The sequence below is a fragment of the Marmota marmota genome, unplaced genomic scaffold (assembly GCF_001458135.2).
Source record: "Marmota marmota marmota unplaced genomic scaffold, marMar, whole genome shotgun sequence".
NCBI lineage: Eukaryota > Metazoa > Chordata > Mammalia > Rodentia > Sciuridae > Marmota > Marmota marmota.
The window spans coordinates 3,762,920-3,785,069 of NW_026000327.1; the positions used below are offsets into that span (position 1 = coordinate 3,762,920).

The 22,150-nt window shown below is 43.1% G+C and overlaps 1 protein-coding gene and 1 long non-coding RNA gene across 2 annotated transcripts in view; one reads left to right on the forward strand and one right to left on the reverse strand.

Moving 5' to 3' along the window:
• LOC125614500 overlaps window positions 1-140 on the forward strand; it is an 8,069-nt gene extending 7,929 nt beyond the window's left edge. Inside the window, exon 3 of the long non-coding RNA XR_007345080.1 lies at window positions 3-140. This is a non-coding gene — a long non-coding RNA (uncharacterized LOC125614500). The remainder of the gene's footprint in view (window positions 1-2) is intronic.
• Window positions 141-1,544: 1,404 nt separating this feature from the next.
• Window positions 1,545-16,213, reverse strand: LOC107158732 (zinc finger protein 669-like). Its single transcript, XM_048797406.1, has 3 exons — window positions 15,939-16,213; window positions 2,530-2,656; window positions 1,545-1,615 (listed from the first exon to the last, which is right to left on the reverse strand). The coding sequence occupies exons 1-3, from the start codon at window positions 16,161-16,163 to the stop codon at window positions 1,545-1,547; spliced, it is 423 nt and encodes a 140-aa protein (XP_048653363.1). The 5' UTR covers window positions 16,164-16,213.
• Between the last annotated feature and the right edge of the window lie 5,937 nt (window positions 16,214-22,150).

The following is a 22,150-nucleotide window of genomic DNA, read 5'->3' on the forward strand; positions in this document are numbered from 1 at the left end:
AGAAGAAGTAGTGAAGACTTTTCCACATTGTTGGCATTCATTGGGCTTCTCTCCAGCATGGATTTTTTCATGTATCTGAAGGTAAGATGAAGTAGTGTAGGCTTTTCCACATTGTTGACATTGATAGGGCTTCTCTCCAGTATGCGTCCATTCATGTCTGTGAAGGGAAGAAGAAGTACTGAAGACTTTTCCACATTGTTGGCATTCATTGGGCTTCTCTTCTGTGTGAGTTCTTCCATGCATGTGAGGTTCACTGGATGTATCAAAGGTTTTTCCACAATGTTGACTTTCATTGGGCTTCTCTCCAGCATGGATTTGTTCATGCATCTGAAGGTAACTTGAAGTAGTGAAGCCTTTCCCACAGTGTTGACATTCATAGGGTTTCTCTCTAGTATGTGTTCTTTCATGTCTGTGAAGGTTAGAGGGGTCATTGAAGGCTTTTCCACACTGCTTACATTCATAGGGCTTCTCTCCAGTATGAGTTCGTTTATGTATGTGAAGCTGAGGAGATCTAGCAAAGGCTTTTCCACACAGTTTACATACATAGGGCTTCTCTCCAGTATGAATCCGTTCATGTATCTGAAGGTTAGAAAAAGTACTGAAGACTTTTCCACATTGTTGGCATTCATAGGATTTCTCTGTCATATGAGTGTTTTCAATTGAGTGAAGGTTAGAAGACTGAGTAAAAGCTTTGCCATACTGCTTACATTCATAGGGCTTCTCCCTAGTATGAGTTCGTTCATGTCTGTGAAGGTTAGAAGAAGTAGTGAAGACTTTTCCACATTGTTGGCATTCATTGGGCTTCTCTCCAGCATGGATTTTTTCATGTATCTGAAGGTAAGATGAAGTAGTGTAGGCTTTTCCACATTGTTGACATTTATAGGGCTTCTCTCCAGTATGAGTTTGCTCGTGAGAGTGAAGGTGAGCAGACTGAGTGAAGGCTTTTCCACACCGCTTATACTCATAGGGCTTCTCTCCTGTATGAGTCCATTCGTGTATCTGGAGGTAAGATGAAGTACTGAAGGCTTTCCCACATTGTGGACATTCATAGGGTTTCTCTCTAGTATGTGTTCTCTGATGTATTCTAAGTAAACTGGGATAAGCAAAGTCTTTTCCACATACCTTACATTTGAAATGTGCTTTCCCAGTGTGCCTGATCATGTGACATCGAAGACTTGTGAATGAAACCAAAGTTTTACCTCCTTGTTTACATTTATGGAGTTTCTCTCCAGAATGAGTTCCTTCATGTTTTCTAAATAAAGTGGGGGAATGAAAGGCTTTCCCACATACCTCACATTGAAAAGGTTTACCTCCACTGTGTGTTCTCATGTGTCTTTGAACAGCTGGGAGAGAAGAAAAGGCTTCACCACATTGTTGACATTCATAGGGTTGGCACTCAGTATGAGAATCTTCATGTCTTTGAATGTCACTGGAACAACTGATGACTCTTCCACATACTGTACTTTCATATGGTCCATCTCCAGTTTGTGTTAACATTTGTGTGTGAACACTTTTGAGAGAAACCAGATATTTTCTGTATTGTTTCAATTCACATGGCTTCTCTTCACACTCTTCATGTTTATAGCATTCATGCCCACAGTGAGATCTGAAGTGCCTGTGAAGGTATGAAGGACATATGCAGTCAGTTGCACACATAATGCCGTCATATGAATTCACTCTATTAAAATTTTTCTTTGTCTACTTAAGAACTGGAATCTCATTGAAAATTTCCCCATACTGTTCTTTGCCTTTGAAGTTTACCATAAGGTTTCTTTAAAGAATGATCAGCACATGATTAATGCTTGATTCATTCATGATTTTATATTTATTTAAAGGTGCTAGGCTTACATTACTACCAACATCAGGTAAAGACTAGGTTTTCCAACTTGTTCAAATTGCCAGAAAATAAAGAGATTGAGAGGAAACAATGCTTTGCAACACAGCTTGCCTATGACTATTATCCAAACAGTGATATTTACATATGCAATTTCATAGTACTTTTGCATGTCAAGTACTTTGAAAAGACTGAGTATATTTTACAGTTAAATACACATGTATGTAAAATTTATTTCAGTTGTGAATAAACTTTATTGATTTAAATGTGGTGCAGAGAAGAGAACCCAGTGCCACAAGTGTGCTAGGCAAGCTCTCTACCACTGAGTCACAACCCCAGTCTCAGTTAAGTATATGTTTTTGGTAAAAAATCTTGTAAGAATAAATACATTTAAAGTTGTGCACATTTATATGACATTCTCAGATTCCCTCAAGGATTCCTCTTGCGAGTACAATTACCTTAGATTACTCCCAGAATTATTGATCTGATCTTCAATGTTCTTGTCATCCCATCTCTTTCCTAAAATGCCAAACCAAAACATTATAAATTTTTAGGAGCTAGAAATGCTTTTCCAAATTTATGGAGCATTTTATGCTACAATAATTCACCAATTGATTGTCTTTTCATGTTCTACATAAATGACCAAAATAAACACGACTTCTCTATTTGATTAAATAACTACACAACATTATTACCTATAGAAGCCAGGTTTCTGAAGACTTCCAGCATCACATCTCTGTAAAGGTTCTTCTGGGAAGCATCCAGCAAAGTCCACTCCTCCTGGGTGAAGTTCACGGCCACATCCTCAAAGGTCACTGAGATCTAAAATATCCCACAAATGTGTAGTGGAGGCCAGGAGAGATTGACAGTGTGAGAAATCTATACTCACCATGCATGATGTTCACGATTCCCTGGCCTCCCGATTAATTCCACGATTTTGTCCATGAAATCTTTAGTGTACTTAAGTCCTCACAGCCACTCCAACACTAGAATTGGGCCCCACACACAAGGTAAACAGAGAGTATTGTACACCCTTCCTTTGGTGAACTCACTTTTGGTGAGTTCACAGGAAGTAAGAGGGGCTCTCGGGTCACCCTTAACTTATTTGTTGATTGCATCTCTATCACCATCCTACCAACATCCTGTGCAGTAGAGAGCTAATATTAGCATTCTCCATATTATTTACCCTTAGAAAAGAAAGCTGACTGAGTAGGAAATTGCTGGGATCACAAAACTCAGCATTTGAGAGATCCTGCCAACCACAGTGGCTCACTGGGCCTACACAGTTAATATAGACAACATGGTATTTACTGATCTCCTGTTTCCTTCTGAAAGTCAATTGTTCCATCCTTAAAGAAGTGCCTAGAATCAGCTCCAACCCACACCCTCCGAGTATGGAGTCACTAAAGAGTTTCCATCATAGACAACAGTTAGACAATCTTCCACACAGATTGTCACAATGTGTTCACTGGGGACTGAGCTCAACTTGGATGATTATACTGAGGACAACTAGAAGTTTGCAGGAGTTTTACTCCAGAACAAATTTACCCATTAGTAATCAAGCACATTGATTAATAAACACAACAATATAATAATTTCTAGTGGTTAATGTCAAAGCAGAATGGGGTGTATGGAAAGATGGCATGTCTTAGGAAAAACTCGATGACCCCCAGATGTCACCTTATCGAAACAACAGCCTTACAAAGTTATATAGGTCTGAAAAACAGTTTTCTTAACAGACAGCAGAAAATCCTTTTCCAAACCTTGTGGCAACCATGAATGTCCAATGATTCTCAAGCTCTTCTGAACAGCAGATGTCTCACTCAGATTATGTACAGTCATGAGACACACAGCACCATTCTGCTCAAGGACACTTTGATCAAGATAGGCCACATGTACAATGGTGGTCTGTCATGAAAGAGATTCCTCATTCCTGTAGCACAGCTGGTGCAAGGAAACCTCAGGCACAAGCACTTCCAGGGTGTGTTAAAGCAGCAGGTTTGCAGCCCAGAATCCTGAATACCCCACGCTGACTGCTTGTGAAACAGGCCACTCCATGTGGGTCTCTAAGCAGGCTATGATTTCTGCACAGTGTGGAACAGCCAAAAACACCACCTACCAGAACAGGACCTTGCCACTCACAAAGAACCATGCTCAAGGACATAAGACACATGACATTTGAAGCACGACAGTATCAACAGAGGCTAGTAGGAGCCCAAGAGAAAGCCTTTAGTGGGCTGTCCTTCATGGCATGGAAAAATTATGGGTGACAGCAGGTGTCTTGGGGACAGATCACAATGATGGTCCAGGCAAATGAGAATCTACGTGGCAAGTACTTCCTCCCTCTATTCTGCAGACAAATGTGATTTATTGTACATTTAACTGTGAAAGACTAAAACCCATTTCAGAAATTTAACAGAAATATATTTTTATTTACTTATTTATGTGTGACAAATTGAAAAACAAATAAATAAACAAAAACGCAGTGTGGATCAAATCCAGGGGAGCAGAACCACACAGGCACATCCCTGACACATTTGATATCTTGAGACAGGATCTTGTATGTTGCTCAGGGCCTCCTAAGTTGCAGAGACTAGCTTTTAAACTTATGATCCTCCTGCCCCAGCCTCCTCNCACTCACATGAAAAATCTCATACTGGGGAGAAGCCCTATGAATGTCAACAATGTGGGAAAGCCTTCAGTACTTCTTCCTACCTTCAGATACATGAACAAATCCATGCTGGAGAGAAGCCCAATGAATGCCAACAATGTGGAAAATTCTTCACAGCCACTCCAACACTAGATTTGGGCCCCACACAAAGTAAATAGTAGAGTGTTGTACACCCTTTCTTTGGTGAGTTCACAGGAAGTAAGAGGGGCTCCCGGGTCACCCTTATCTATTTGTTGATTGCATCTCTATCACCTTCTTACCAACATCCTGTGCAGTAGAGAGCTAATATTAGCACTCTCCTTATTACTTACCCCTTAGAAAAGAAAGCTAACTGAGTAGGAAATTGCTGGGATCACATAACTCAGCATTTGAGAAATCCTGCCAACCACCATGACTCACTGGGCCTACACAGTTAATATAGACAACATGGTATTTACTGATCTCCTGTTTCCTTCTGAAAGTCAATTGTTCCATCCTTAAAGAAGTGCCTAGAATCAGCTCCAACCCACACCCTCCGAGTATGGAGTCACTAAAGAGTTTCCATCATAGACAACAGTTAGACAATCTTCCACACAGATTGTCACAATGTGTTCACTGGGGACTGAGCTCAACTTGGATGATTATACTGAGGACAACTAGAAGTTTGCAGGAGTTTTACTCCAGAACAAATTTACCCATCAGTAATCAAGCACATTGATTAATAAACACAACAATATAATAATTTCTAGTGGTTAATGTCAAAGCAGAATGGGGTGTATGGAAAGATGGCATGTCTTAGGAAAAACTCGATGACCCCCAGATGTCACCTTATCGAAACAACAGCCTTACAAAGTTATATAGGTCTGAAAAACAGTTTTCTTAACAGACAGCAGAAAATCCTTTCCCAAACCTCATGGCAACCATGAATGTCCAATGATTTTCAAACTCTTCTGAACAGAAGATGTCTCACTCAGATCATGTACAGTATGAGACACACACCACCGTTCTGCCCAAGGACACTTTGATCAAGATAGGCCACATGTACAATGGTGGTCTGTCATGAAAGAGATTCCTCATTCTTGTAGCACAGCTGGTGCAAGGAAACCTCAGGCACAAGTACTTCCAGGATGTGTTAAAGCAGCAGGTTTGCAGCCCAGAATCCTGAACTATCCCACGCTGACTGCTTGTGAAACAGGCCACTCCATGTGGGTCTCTAAGCAGGCTATGATTTCTGCACAGTGTGGAACAGCCAAAACGACCACCTACCAGAACATGACCCTTGCCACTCACAAAGATCCATGCTCAAGGCCTTAAAACACATGACATTTGAAGCACGACAGTATCAACAGAGGCTAGTAGAAACCCAAGAGAAAGCCTTTAGTGGGCTGTTCTTCATGGCATGGAAAAATTATGAGTGACATCAGGTGTCTTGGGGATAGATCACAATGATGGTCTAGGCCAACTGAAATCTAAATGGCAAACGGTACTTCATCCCACTATTGTGCAGAAAAATATCATTTATTATACATTTAACTGTGAAAGTCTAAAACACATTTCAAAAATTTAAGAAATATATAATTAACCCAACCCCCTCAAAAAAAAAAGAAAGAAAGGAAGACATGTCAAACAGGCTTCCATGAGACACTTAAGACCTGCCACCAATTTACTACTGTTATTTCCAGACAACAGAAGTTGAGTTAAAACTTCCTAATTCTTTCTGTTTATATTTATTTTTTTAGTTGCAGTTCAACACAATAGCTGTATCCTATTTATTTATGTGGTGATGAGGACTGAACCCAGGATCTTGCACATGCTAGGCAAGTTCATGACCACTGAGTCAGAACCCCAGCCCCCCTTGTAATTCTTTATATGGCATATTTTACCATATTATCAAAATTAAATAGATAAATAAAAGTATTAAATGGAAAAGAAAACTATGAAAGACTCTCATGATCATGAATGCAAAATTCCTCATCATACAATACTTTATTGAATCCAAAAATAAATAAAAAGAATTATAAACACAGCCAAGAGGAAATTATTACAGCTCTATAAGACTGATGCCAAATTTAAAATTTAACAGGGACCAGCATACTACTGTGGGAAGTCAAGCCCAGTGGCCCAGATCCACTCACATCAGCCTCTGCAGGGCCCAGGAACACACGACACATAAAAGGCTGATTCATAATTAAAAAACCAATTAACATTATCCATCACAACAAAAAGCTAAATAATAAATATTGATTATATCAATAGTTAAAAAAATCAAGAATAATGAAAAAACACTCAAGCTCAAAAGAACACAGTGTCTTCATAGAGAGACAGCATGATACTCTGTGCTACTGGAATCCACTGAAGAATCATGAAAAACAATGATGTGACATCAGTGTTGTCATTGTTAATAAATAGGACAATTATTATATTATTGACAGCAGGAAGCTGGGCATGGAGGCCATGGCTGTGGTCCTTGACAATCAGGGGGCCGGGGCAGGATGATCCCAGGTTTGAGTCCAGCCTGGGCAATTTTGCAAGACTCTGTTTCTAAACAAAAAATTAAAAGTTTTGGGAATGTAGCTCAATGGTATAGCAGCCCTGAGTCCAACACGCAGCACCAAAATGAAAAGAAAAACAAACACACACCACTTATACAGAACCAATAAAAGAGAAATACTCATATATAAATCTAACAAAAATCTGTATGACAAAAACTGCTAACTTCTAATAAAAATATCAGAGACATGGAAAATATTTGGAGATACTTTTATGTTCACAGATGGGAAGCCTCAGTTACCATCAATTCTTCCCAACTTTATTTATGGATTCAATATAATCCCAATAAAAATATTTTAAGTTATGTTTTCAGTAACAAAAGATCCAGAACAACCAACACAGTAATGAACACTCAGTTCACAGGATGAACACTACCTGAGGTTAACAGCTAATAAAAATCTACAATCATCAAGACACAGTGGTATTTGGCACAATATAAAAATATTCCACTGATCTTTTACAAAGGAGCAGAAGAAAATCAATGTAAAATATAGTCTCTTGGACAATGTTGCCAAAGCACTGGACATGAATTAACATGTAGAGAAAGAAAGCATTCTCATTTCACAAATGTCACAGAGCTCCCAGTGGAGCCTCAGTCTCAAAGTAGCACACACAGCTGGGGCTGCAGCTCTAGCAAAGCACCTGCCTGGCAATTAGGATGCCCAGGGTTGACTTGTCGGCACCAAAAAATTGCCTATACATTGTAGTACCTAATGCAAAACTCCAAACTTCACTAAAATAACAAAGAAATACAGAGAAATCTGGGCTGGTATGACAGCTTCATATGCAACATCAAACACATGAACTGTGAGTGAAAAACTTGTAAATAGAACTTCATCAAAATGAAGTTTGCGTTTTTCAAAAGATGCTCTTGAGAGAATGAGAAGACATGCTGGAGAACTGGACAAAATGTTGTCACAACACATAATGACACTGAGTTGGTATTCAACATACATGAAGAATACTCAGTAAAAAAAGTAAGCAACCAACTTGGAAGTGGGAAGAAGATTTGGAAAGACACTCAATAAATAGGCACAGTTAACACATGTGTGAGAAGATGTTCACCTGCATATAAACAGGAAACTTCAAAATGAACAATGAGGTGCCACCAGGTAAGATTCCAAGTCAAGAACATTCCAGAAGAGACAACATTATAGATGCACTGAAACTCTTCTGTATGACATTATTATGTAGAATATGTGACACACAAAATCACACCACACAGAGGAGGAACCCTAAGGTAAAGGATGGATTTCAGCTGATGATAAAGTGTTGCTTCATCCACTCTCTTAATCAAGTGTAGGACACTGATTCAGTAACTAACAAGCATCCAACATCAATGCAAAATATTGAGAACAGTGTAGAGAAGAGTGTTTGATACTATATGTAATGGCTCATTTGAATTGTCAACCACATTGGATTAAGAGATACCAGTGATTAAGAGGCCTCTGGGTGTGTCCGTGAGGGTGTGTCTACAAATGATTGGCATGTGGAACAGAGAACCAAACTAGAGAACCTCCTTAGGTATAGGCAGCACCATCCAATAGGACGGTGTCTTAGGTGGAACAAAAGTTGGAAGAAGAAGGAAGCAGCAGCAGAGAAAGGCCTTTCTTCTCCAATGGCTGCTGCAATGGCCTGAGGATATCAGACTCTGCCTTCTTCACTCTCCCAAAGTGGACTCTGCCTGTGATTCTCCAGGGAGTTTCCAGAACCTTTGGTCTGGAAAAGGGCAGCACCACTGATCTCTCATGTTCTGAGACTTCAGCCTCTTGGACTCTGCAGCTACTACTTTTCAAGCTCTCCAGCTGCAGACGGTCACTGTGGACATCCAGCTTCAGGTCAAGTAGGCCAATCTAATAAGTCCCCTTTTATAATCAATTTTATAATTATAAATTATAATTTTATAATTTTATTATTATCAATTTTATAATTGATGCTTTTCCTCTAGAAAACATTGACTAACAAACTATAAGTCTAACATTGCTCTGAAAAACAAAATTGATTTAATAAGGGAATGAATGAACTACCATGCCATAAACTTTAACAAATATAAACATAAGAAACAATATTACATAATGAATACCTTTCCCAAATAATAATGCAAAAAATAAAGTAAAGAAGAAAAGTCATAGTTACGAATTTCAAAACTATGGATGAAAGCAACAAAACTGATTTTCAATACTATTTCCATCTGGAAAGAAACTGGATGATAAAAATTTTTTTTTTAATATATATTAATTCTTTAGTACTAGGTGGATACAATTTTTTATTTAATATTTATGTGGTGCTGAGGATAGAACTCAAGGCCTCACTCATGCTAGGTGAGCGCTTTTTCTCTAAGCCACAATCCCAACGCCTGGATGATAAATCTAAAAGGTATTCCAACTGCTGGTGTGGTGGTGTGCACCTGTAATTTCAGCCACTAGGGAGGTCAAGGCATGGAACTGGCAAGTTGGAGGCTTTCTCTGCAATTTAGCAAGACATCCAGAAATTTTGTGAAACTTGGTCTTCATCAACAATAAATGGGGGGACTGGGATTGTAGCTGAGTGGCAGAGCACTTGCTAGCATGTATGAGGCACTGGGTATGATCCTTAGCACCACAGATAAATTAACAAAAATAAGGTATTCTGCCTCTCTACAACTATACAAAATAAAAACAAAAATAAATAGGTACATAATAAATAGGAAGGGGTGAGGATGTGCTCAGTGGTCAAGTGCCTCTAGGTTTGTTACCCAGTAAAACACCTGCCCACCTCCAAAATGCTGCTCACACATTGAAATTCATTTTTTTGAGGACAACATAAGCATGAGCAAGTCCCTGGCTTCAATCCCAGCACTCAATACATCAGCAAATAAGTAAACCCCAGTCTACAATATGAATTTTTTTGGGGTGGAGAGTAGCTCAGTAGTAAGAACCTGATAGCCCTCAGTTCAATCCTCAACAGTCCATGTACACACACACACAAAAAAAAAAAAAACAACAACCCTGAAAATATATGTAATGAGTGATAAAAAAGGCAACAAAAATCAATGAAAAGACAACACACTTTCTTACAAAGGAGACTGAACTTGCCCATGATCTACACTCTTTGAAAAAACAAAGAGCATTTCAGTAAATTATGTGAAATTCAGGGCATGGATTATTGTGTTTTATGGGGTGAACTTCGAAAAACTATATCTAAAATGAAAATACTACACTGTATCTAAGACCAGTGAAAATATTGTACAGGACAGAGAGAGTAGAGAGAGCATTTATGTTACTCCCAAGTTTCATAAGCTAAAAGGCCAGCTCCCAAATGGGTAGCCCTAGGAAGAGGTAATTAGGAGGCAACAGGAATCAGGTGACATGGTGGGAGTGCTTGTGAGAAGATCAGCACCCTTACTTAGACATATATATCTCTCCTTTTCAGAAAACAGGTGTCATTTGTTATTTCACTGATAAAGTATACAGTGATTTTTAAATGATCACAGTTGGGTATTTTAGGTATTGCCATATTGTCCTTAAAACTTCCAATGGAGATGGGTGTGATGGTGCACATCTGTAACCCCAGTGGTTCAGGGGTCAGAGGCACAAGGTGATGTAGCAAGACCCTGACTCAAAAGGAAGAATCTAAAAGGGGCCAGGGATGTGGCTCAGTGGCTAAGCACCTCTGGGTTCCATTCCTGATACCAAAAACCACACAGCTAACATGAACCTGCCAAATCCAGACAACAACAGCAACAACAAACTGTCATTCCTGTCAAATTCATCAGCTTGTCAACGACTGTAACTAATTTACATAAAATCAAATTCATAAATTTATCCACCACAATTTTTGTAGAAATGGATTCATTTCCTGCAGCAATAATGGTAGACAGATTTTCTCTGTATCTTAAGAGGCATTCTGGAATCTAGGACATGGATTTCAATTGGAAATCATTGAAAAGACAAGATCAAATCTCACTAATTTTCTATGCATACTCAGGGGTAGCAAAAGATAAATTAGATGTGTTTTTTTTGTTGTTGTTGTTGTTTGTTTTTTTGTTTTTCTGTTCTGTTCTTTTTCTTTGGTTTGGGATCAGAGATTAAACCCAGAGGAACTTTACTGATGAGTCACAACCCCAGACATAAGGCCTGGCTAAGTCGCTAAGGCTGTTCTCAAGTTTACAATCCTACTGCCTAAGGCCCTAGAACAGCAAGGATCACAGGTGTGCACCACTGTACCTGGCTGTAATTGTTTTCACAATGGAAATGTAACTAGACTTTTTAAAATCCACTTCTTTCTTGCCTATTTGATAATAGTCCATCCCATTTGGCTCTGAAAAAACAGACCTGGGCCTCAAAATGTGAGCAGATCATTTCAAAGTGATACACAGAAAGCTTTGGTGCTGAGGGAGCACACATGTGTCAGCCTCAAGGGGCAGGGAAGGTCCCTGACATCTGGGACATGACATCTCCTGGTCTTGATTCCTGAAAGCCTCTAGGATCACCCTCCCAGGGACCTAGACCATGACTCCAGTCTACGAGGCTTTTCAGGTTTGCACAGCTCTGCACTGGGGTGAGTGTTTCTTATGCTCTGGCAGAGGTTTCGCTCCTTCACACTGTGAGACTGAAAGGGCAGGAATCACTGGTGACCTGGCCCCTCAGCACCAGCATCCACATGCTGACTGGCCACCTCTGTCCATGGAATGGGAATAAAGCTTGGGAAAAAGGTCCCAAGAAAGTAGCTGTCTAGATGAGGCCTGTTCCAGGAGATTCCTCAGCCCACAGCCCCCAGCAGCTTCCCTGAGAGGCTGCACCCCACACCTCAGGTGTCCTCTAGGAGGAACTGACCCAGGGCCTGAAGTTCTGTTCACCCTGCAGGGACCAGGGCAGCTGTGGGCACCTTGTGGCAGCTCCAGGAGAGGACAGTGGCTGAGGACATGGGACCCTGTGAGGCGTCCAAAGGGATCCTCTGCCCAAGAAATCTGACATGGTGTCTACACCTAAGGAAGATAAAGGGAGAAGCACAAGATTTTTACAGCTGTGAACTCAAGTTGTCTATACAGTTGCATCTACATCAAAGAACCTTCAGAGTACTTGACTTGGCTAACCAGACCACCATGAGGGTAGAAAGGCAGGGTTCTGTATGGAGAGCAAAAATTATCTTGGGCTATCTTAAGCCCTTTAATAGCCAATTATCTTAATTTCTGTATCAGACCACAATTCTCAAAACTATTAAATTTCTCAGAATATATCACTACCCTTACCAGACATCTAGTCCCCACCATCTACCAAAGTAAGAATGTAATAACAACAGTCAGAAGAAATTTCTTTTTTCCTTCTTCCTTTCTTTCTTTCTGCAGCCCACCAATCTGATGATCCTACCATTGCAGTTGGTTAATGTAGTGATATGCAGTTTCTTTTATAAAAGTTCATGTAGGCCAGGCACAGTGCCACACAAGTGTAATCCCAGTAGCTTGAGAAGATAAGGTAGGAGGACTGCTAAATTCAAAGTCAGTCTCAGTAAGTTAGTGAGACCATAAGTGTGGTGAGCCGCTTCTGCCGTTTATGCAAATTATGGTCGCCATTACAAGATGGCGCTGGCTCCGCTGTGGTCTGTGACAAACAACTCCTTATTTGGGAGAGTTGGCGCATGACTTTTCATCACCCTATGAGAAAGCTCCACGTGGCTGCTTTGCATTGGGGCTTGAGATGCTTTATTAAGGCTGGGAGGGGCATCCGAGAGGAAGAAGAAGAACTATCAAGGGCCTGAAATAAACTACTGAAAGAAGATTCCTGAGTGTTGCGTCTTCCTTGCGGGCAAGGGGGCGCAACACATAAGGAACTTGATGAGATCATGTCTCAAAATACAATCTAAAAAGGACTGATTGTGGCTCAGTGATTAAGTGCCCCAGGGTTTAATCCTTGTCTTTCAGGGTGGGACACATACATCATTTAGGGTCACTTGAATCCATGTTCCTGAGTATGCTCATTAATATTTAAATCAAAATGAACTATTTTCCATAGCTGGGATTGCCAATGCCTTTAATGTCAACAGCTTGAGAAACTGAAGCAGGAGGGTCAGGACTTACAGGCCAGGCTGGGCAACATAGCCAGACCCCATCTGAAAATCAAATTTAAAGAGTTGGGGATGAAGAACAGAAGAATGAATCAAACACTATTATCCTATGTGCATAAATGACTACAGGACTGGTGTGAATCCACATCAAGTACAACCAGAAAAAGGAGCAGTGACACTCTATTTATGTGTGCTGTGTCAAAATGCATTATAATGCCATGTATAACTAATAAAAACAAATTTAAGTAAATAAATGATTTATGTCAAATTGGGGCAGGGGGGCTTGGAAAATAACCCAAGATTCAATATCCCTAGGTTCTATAAACAAATGCCTTTTTTTCCTTTTAAAGTAATTATTTTGACCAAACACAGGGAACTGTGAAGTGATTATTCTTTCCCCTCAAGTATAATAATCACAAATAGAAAACAAATGCTTTCAAAAGTGTTCTTCTTACCAGGGACACAGGCCTTGTTAGAATGGCCTTAGGCCTGAGCCTAAGCAACTCCATTTTAAAAGACCTGCAGTTTCACCAGGCACATCCACAGATCCCTCCAGTAAAGCCTCAAACAAGTTCCTTCCCCTCACCCTGATAAAGAGAGTGAAGCCTCTGGCAGGCTGTCCTTGCCTGATAAGAGGGAAAGGCAAGAAGATCAGGGTGGAGATGATCCCAGGGTAAATGATGTCACTGAGAAATAGGGTGGTAGCTGATAAGGATTGAAAGCGTGATCAAAAGCCCCCAAATTTAGTATAAATGATAGAGCTGATGAGCAGGAATTCAGCCAACAGAAACAAGGATGCACTCGAGCTGGAGAGTCTGATGAGGACCTGACATCCCATCACTTGGCATCTTTCCTGAGCCTCTGCAAGATCCTCACCATTCTCAAACTCTACTGCCTCATCTGGACCTTGGTGAGAGCTGCACCTCCTCCCTAGGAACCCCTCCTCAACTGGTCCTCTGCTCCACACCAAGAAATACTTGCCTTGGTTCCAGACCTGGTCACCGAGGTCTGAGTGAGTGTGCATCTGCTGGACTCCCAGCCTAAGACATAAGATCTTTGAACTTAGCATGCAGAGGGAATGTTATTAGCTTATCATAATTAAGTGTGTTTTCCAGTGCTTAGAATGAATCTAGAATTGTTTGCTGTGAATTAATTAACCTAGAATTGTTGCAGTTAGGGTGATAAACAAGTCAAGATGGCACCTGGCTTTTAGCCAGAGGAAGTAGTGGTTGAGAAGTAAGGCCAGAAAGCCATTAAGATGATAGAGATTCCTTAATGAGTGACTGCTGTGTCTAGATTACGTCAATTAAGTTAAGCTGTGTGTAATCATTAAGATGATGATTCCTTATTGGTTGACTGTTATTCCTAGTTTTCGTTAACTGAATACACAGCTTGTTCTTAATTATGTAGATATACCCCTACTGTCCTACAATAAACGGCTCCCACTCCTGCTGTATCCACCTTCACAAGTTCATCTTCACCACCCAGTTAGTTTGCTGCTTCCAGGCTGTGGCACATTTTGCTGTGAATTGATTATGGCTATGGCAATGTCCAGCATTAAGGATTGTTGTTTTCTTGATTAAGAACCTATACAGTTCAACTGTATTGAGTAATTTGAGTGAATAGAGCATTGAAAGGGGCACAAGTGTGTGGACATTCTTTATTTCTCCCCTGGACTGCATAAGTCACAGTTTTGCCCCCTCCACACAGCCCTGTAATCCCAGGAACTTTGGAGACTGAAGCAGAAGTGAAGCCAGATTTACAGATAGGTAGTTAGGTAAATTGGGTCTAATATTGTGTAAGATAAATAAAACAGAGGCCCTTATAGAGAATGGAGTCCTGGAAACCAGAGCAGCAATTGAAATGTTAATGTCCCCAAGGCAGGAATCCATTCAAAGGAACTGATAATCATAATCCAAAAGCCACCCCAGGCCTTTCCTGCCCTGATTACTCCTCCAGCCCACCAATCTCCCACCTTTTGGACCTTCCCACCTCCATTCTATCACTGCAACATAATGAGAAACAAAGTGTGGGAAAGCGGAAAGAAGACTTTAGCTATAAAAGAGGGAAGACCTCCCCCTTACAGGGATTCCACCTCTTGGGTCCCCTTCTTCCTGTGGGGAGAAGTCTTTTCTGCTGTCCTTTAATAAACCTCTACTTTCCACTCTACACTTGCCTCAGCGTGCTTCTCTGGTGATATACTTCAGCATTCGGGGAACCAGGGACTCGTCACTGGTAAACAGCGGTAACAGAAGGATCACAGGTTCCACACCAAGTGGGTGCAGATCTCAAAATTCAGTAAAAGTGGAGGCTGGGGATGTGGTTGATAAAGCTCCCCGAGTTTGGGTCCCCAATTAAAAGAAAAGAACTATTCTCTCCAATATTTCGCTAGATGAAAAGTGACAATTAGCGGACGGTGTCCATTTGGACCAAGTGGGAAGAACGAACGTCTGGCCGAGCTGTGAGGTGGAGGGAAGGTGGGGTTTAGAAGGCAGGAGGCGCCTGCAATTTGGGGGACTTACAGCAGCCTCCGGAGGAGCTCCACTGGGAGAAGGAGGGTGCATTTGTGGCCCTGCTTCCTCCACGTTGGGAATAGTGGGTCGGGCCACCAGTAGGGAGCAAAGGGGACACCAGGGACCTGAGCCGCCCTTCCAAACCCAGGGAACCAGGGGACAGGGAACAGGGCCACCCTCCAGCGGGGACTCTGCCACGCTCAGCAGCTCACCTCAAAAACCCAAAACCCAGCTCACCCCTCAAGGCCAAGGGACAGGGCCACGACTCCTCCGCTCTCCCCAGCTCACCCGGGCACTGGACCCCAAGGACGGTGGTGACGTGTACCTTCAGCCCTGGTCGCAAACTCACCATTTTTGTGTTCTGTGGTGACCCGGCGTCCTCTTGAGGAACTTCCAGGCACCCGAGATGGGGGTTGGGGGACACAGGCAGCGCAGAGTCACCTGAGTCCCTGGAGCAGAGAACTCTTGGCTTGAAGGATAAGGAGGGGAGTCGCTGAGGAAGAAACGCTCGCGAGATTCCGGAAGCCCGCCCTTCCTCTCCCTCTGTGCACTGATTGGGCAGTTCCCCCAGCATCCGGGATGGACAGCCTCCAGGCCCGCCTCTGCCTCGTGATTGACATCCAACAGCATCCAATCACTGGCTGAAATTGGGTAGAGTGACAGATGCTTGGCCCCAGCCCTTTTCAGGCGGAGCTTTTCAGCTGTGCTGGGAACTAATCCAGGAGGGAAGCCTTGGCTTAGCCTCTGGTGCAGAGGTGACAACTGGCCCTGAGCTAGACTTCAGCCATAGAGTGCTTTCTGAGCATTTCGAGGCCCTGGGTTTAACCTCAACACAAAAACAAAGCACAGCTTCTCAGGGAGGGTGAGGCTGGAGGAGCCTAAGGTCAGTGAGACCCTCTCTTAAAATGAAAGGAAAAGAGTGGGGATGTAGCTCAGTGGTCCAGGTCAAGCCCCACTGGTTTTAATATATATATATGAAAAAACAATATATATACCTCAGGCAAATTAGAAAGACACTGTCTCCAAATTTTTGAAACACTCTTTAAAGATATCATATATATCCACATATATATGATATCTACTAATGAAAACAGTTTGAAAATTATTTTAGTATTTCTCATTACCTCCTGGCCTCTGATCTTTGAGGAGGCAGCCTGAGCTATAAAAGGAAACATTTGGGGTTCGGGCTGTGGCTCAGTGTTCCATCCCCAGCAGAGAAAGGGGGGGGGGCAGGCAGGCAACCTTCTAAAACAGCAATGTGCAGCAGAAATAAAATGGGCGCCTTGTGCTCAATGTAGATAGTCTACATTCTACTATTATCAATTCTTATGTACAGACCTGACTCTGCTGATCCCACAAGTCTGCTCAGCTGTTTGCCCTAAAATCAAAAAGAAAAGGTGTTGATTGAAAGCAGGAAAGGAACTTTGACCAGTGCAGCTACACTAGGGAGATAAGGAAACCCTGTCTTACCCTGTGTTTAGGTGCTGACAAGGGCTTTGAGATTTTCTTGAAAGGGAAATCATTGTCATGAATGTATAGGGGAAATTGTATGTAGGAGTTAGTATTAATTGTAAAAGAATAATATTGTATTATTATTGCATTAGGTGATATGCTAATAATATCATAATATGTAGAAATGTATTAGGTTAGGCTTCAGGCATCTGTAGTCTCATAACATGTCTGTGAACTCAAGCTCATTTGCCTCCTTGAAACATGTCATTCTATTGCACAGACTGACCTCATTATTTTCTCTCAATATAAAGTCCCCCTTTGTGAACTCTTTTTATGTCAAGGTTTGAGATGCACCAACATTTTCAAGAAAAGCCACAAGCCCATCTGCATCCTGCCTAGGAAGCAATGTACCCCCAGAAGCTGACCCAGGGCTCTCAGCTTCCTGGGTTTAACTATCAGAAAGAAATAATAACCCTGCTCAGCTCTGCCAGAAAGCCAGCAAGTAAAACATAAAAATTTGCCACTTGGGTCCAAGACACCCTGACATATTAACCCCAATAATGGAAAGTATATACCATTTTATTTTCTTCTCTTAAGTTGGACTTTGTGAAGTCTTTCACATCCTGCATAGTGTCTCACATTCATTATACCTAAAAATATTGCCCATGGACCAGGGGGGCTCTTGTGTAAAAAGTGTGGAAACGTGGGCACATAGCTGCCCAGAGCTGAGAATTGAATCCCAGGTGCTTTTATTGTCCCCCATGTGGAGATTGAATTGATACGGGGGCACTATAGCACTGAGCTACATCCCCAGCCCCCCTTTTCATTGTGGTTCAAAGAAGGTGGGTGGGAGCATAAGTGTGATGGATCTGAGAAAATAACCCCAGATGGTGACTCCAACCTGTTATCAGACCAATGCGGAAATAAGAAGTACAAGCATGGTGGTGCAGGACAGTAATCCCAGCCTCTCAGGAGGCTGAGACAGGAGGATTGCTTGCTCAAGCCAGCATCAGCAAAAATAGGGTGCTAAGCAACTCAGTGAGATCTTGACTCTAAATAAAATACAAAACAGGGCTAGGGATGTGGTGAAGTGGCCACATGGCCCTGGATGAATGGAAGGATGGGTGAATGGGTGGGAGGATGCATGGACTGATGGGAAGATGTATGTATGTCTGAATGGATGGCTGGATGAATGGGTAGATGGGTGGGCAAATAGACAAATCCATGATGCATGGGAGAGAAAATGGGCAGATGGGTGGAAGGAGGGATGGCTGGTACATAGACAGATGGATAGATATATAGACAGATGCATGCTGATGGATTTGAGTAAAGTTAGTGATTTGCTAATCCTGAGAATAAAGGGCTCAGAACAGAGTACAATTTTACAAGCCTGTATGACATCATGTACACAGTTTAGCCAAAATAAGAAAATTCCCCACACTTTCTAAGATCTTCTAGCCTTCAAAGTCCCCCACTCAGACCATCTCTTTTGCCCCATTTTGGCCCTGTCTCCCCCACACCCCACGAAGACATAATTTTTTCCCTAGTCCCCAGTCATACTGGGGATCAGGGTTTCTGTGAACTCAGGATATGCAAGTGTCTTTTGCACCCATAGCTTTCAAATCCTTTGGGTCCGAACCCAGCAGTGGCATTGCTGGGTCATATTGTGATTCAATCCTAAGGTTTTGAGAGGCCACCACATTGTTCTGCCAAGGGCCACCTGGAGCCCCAGGAGTTGGGAGAGGCAGGAAGGAGCTTCTGTGGAGCCAGTGGAGGGAGCTGGACACCATTGTAAGAGGTGGGTCCTGTCCACATCTGGCCCTTAGAACCCCTGAGTGGGATCTTGTGTGGAAACAGGGTCTCTGCAGAGGTAGTTAGTGAAAGATCTGAGATGGGTTCCTTCTGGGTCAGGGGGCCCTTATGCAATGGCAGTGTCCTCACAAGAGACACAAGAGAGGACACAGACACAGAGATGGAGCCACATGGAGACAGTTAGAGAATGGAATCATGGGGCCACCTGGAGCCCCAGGAGCTGGGAGAGGCAGGCAGGAGCCTCCCTGGATCCTGTGGAGGGAGCTCATCCTTGTGACCCTGGTCTCAGCCATTTGCCCTCAAGGGCTGGGGGAGGGGGTGGTGGTTCCTGGATCACTTTTGATTTCAGTCTCTTTGGTTTGGGTTATTAATTATAACAGCCCCAGGAAAACCCTCACAAACTCAGTATACTCTAGTTTTACACTTGGAAAATTATCATTTCTGGAGCTGAGTTTTGCAGCACTAAGAAATTTTACTTGCACTGGTCGATTTTAAATAATTTTTTTCCAATCACTAGACACACAGCACCACCCCATCCACAAAACTGCACTGTATTTCAGTGTATCATTCCCATAGCAACCAACATCCCGAATGCTCAATTCATCAGCCAAGATTATCCTAGATTAGCAGCCTAGTAGGTTGTTTTATCTTCATTTTATTTTTCTTTTTTGGTACTGCAGATTGAACCCAGTGTGCCTAACCACTGAGCCACATCCCAGCCCTATTTTATATGTTATATACAGAGTCTTGCCCATTTGCTCAGGCCCTCACTACATTGCTGAGACTGGCCCCCAAATTCAACCCTCCCGCCTCAGCCTCCCAAGCCACTGGGATTACAGGCATGCCACACCACAGCAGATAACACTATGTTTTTTGAGGAGACCTTCCGTCCTGGGAGCAGAGATCTCTAAGAACACAGGAAGCAAGCAAGTTGGGTGCTGCTAGGCAGGTTATCAAACAGACTGAGCACGATCATGGGTTAGAAATGGTCTAGGGCCAGGGGAGTTGGCTTCCTGGGGAGCAGAGTTTGAGGGAGGTTGTGTGGGTAGGGGCAGCTGGGTGGGTCCTGATTCTGCTGTGTCTCATTGCTCCAGATAGGGAATACCCATGGAATGTGAAATAGACTATATAACATCGAATTTCATTATTTAATAATAATTGTATAATTATAATGTAATAATAGATAAGCTCTACCTTATAATTTACAACCTATGTTAACGTGCCTGTGTCAATATTCATTTTGAAGTGGCACACACTGTAATTCTGTGACTTGGGAGGCTGAAGCAGGAGGATTGTAAGTTGGAGACCAGCCTCAGCAACTCAGAAAGTCCCTAAGCAACTTAGAGTCTATGTCAAAATAAAATATATATATAAATATATATATAAAGGATTAGTGATGTAGCTCAGTGGTTAAGCACCTCAAGTTGAATCTCCAGCACCAATAGTAATAATAATAATTAAAGTAATAATTTTGTTGATACATCTGCAGAATTGAAAGCTTGATACTTAGTAAGTTCAGAACTTGGAGCCTCTGTAGGGACTTGGAGTACAAAGTCAATAGAGTCAAGGGTGTAGCTGGGTCTGAAGATGGTGACCCAGCCCAGAGGATGCTGAAGAACTCAGAGGTGTCAAGGTGGGCTGGTGACTGGGGACACAGCTGGCCCAATGTGCTGGCTTTCTGTTCCACACAGCATGGGTGGTGAGAAAGAAGCAGGGCTCCTAGCGATGGCCAGCTGCCATGTCTTTCCTTATCCCAAGATCCACTGGGCTGGAGATGGGTTTGGCCATCAGGCAGAGGTGGAGTTAGCTTGGGTGGTGGCCTGAGGTCATCAATGAACAGTCAGGGTCTGTGGTCTGAAGGCCCCAGGCTGGGTGTTTTGTTACAGCAGCCCAGGAAAACTAATTCACCAGCCCTCTGACCAGTGCAATGACCTGAGTGTGTCTGGAGCTGCCACATTGGAACTGAGGGTCCCTTAGCTCTGAGTGATGAGCATGTGGCCATGTGGTAAGCCAGCCATGGGCTGGGTGTGAACTATGAGCCTGCTGGAACCAGGGATCCGAGTCAAGCATGAGGATGTGGTTCTCCCAAGGGTCTCTGCAGAGTTCAAGTATTAAAGGCAGGTCAAGCTGGACCACTTGTCCCCAAAGCATGGTAGGCCCCTCCCCCTTGGCAGGCTCAGGCGCCCTCTGGCTGGAAGAGCAGGGTCAGGACGTGCCTGTTCCACAGAGTTGCTCCTGTGGAGGGACAAGGATCACAGAGATGACTGAGGACACCAGAAGGTCTCAGCCAGGTGTCCTCAGGAGGTGAATAGCACCAGGGGCGGTGGCCCGTGTGTGGGTGGGCATAAGCTGTTCTGTCCTCTCCAGAGCAGAGAGAAGGCAGCCTCCAATTAGATCCCGCACAGACACATTCACTACAATGAGACCTGAGAGTGTGACATCCAGAGAGCAGCTACTGCCTGAGGATCTACACCTCAGACAGGAAAAGCCACACATCAGGATGGACCCCAGCCATGACTGACGTCTGTCTGTTCAGCCTGCTCTGTCCTGCTGCCCTGCAGCCACTAGCACAGCCCACCTGCTCCCAGCCCTGCCCGGCTGCTGGTCGACCTGAGTCCCTTCAGCTCTCACCTTCCTCCGTCACTATTCTCTATTTGGAGAAACACAGCTGATTTTAAAAAGGTTCTTAGAGATCAAAATTCCTCTGTCATCTCACTCTAGGGACAATGGCAGCTTCTAGGAACACAAACAACAGTGAGTGTGGCGCAGGGGAGGGTGTTAGACCAGGACGCAAGAAAAGACCACTGGCTCCAATTAAAATCAAATTAAAGCAAGGTTATTATTTTGACCAGCCGGGCTGCCTCTCCCACCCAACACTGACCCCGGGACCTGTCTGCACAGCAAGGCCCCCTCCTCCCCCACCATCTACCTTCCCTCCTGGCATCTTCCCCAGCATCCACACACCTGCTGGTTCCATTCTGTACTCCAGAGGCTCCAAGGTCTTCAGCAACCTGGGCCTTTTCTGGGTCTCTACTTGAGGGAGACGCCCCTGCACATGCAAGGGACTGAGTAGCTTTTCTCCCTGAATCTCTCTTACTGCCAATTTAATCCCCAGCCAGCCTACAGGCCCTTAATGGGGACCTTTTCCTTTCCAACACCTCGCGGGACCTCTCTTTCACGTCTCTGCAGTCACTCTCTGCTCTCTGGGCTGTGCTCCTGTGCAGACACTTCATCCAGTTTCCTGAGTTTACAATCCTCTCCTTGATGCAGGGGGCCTGTTTTCAACACTTCGCCGTG

Bases quoted from the DNA above. Each gene is read 5' to 3' on its own strand.
- LOC107158732 (XM_048797406.1), bottom strand. From the start codon at position 16,163: ATGCTGGGGGAACTGCCCAATCAGTGCACAGAGGGAGAGGAAGGGCGG. The intron at 2,657-15,938 runs GTGAGTTTGCGA...GGGATATTTTAG, and splicing joins CACCACAGAACACAAAAATG to ATCTCAGTGACCTTTGAGGA. The intron at 1,616-2,529 runs GTAATAATGTTG...ATACCTTCACAG, and splicing joins CAGAAACCTGGCTTCTATAG to GCACTTCAGATCTCACTGTG.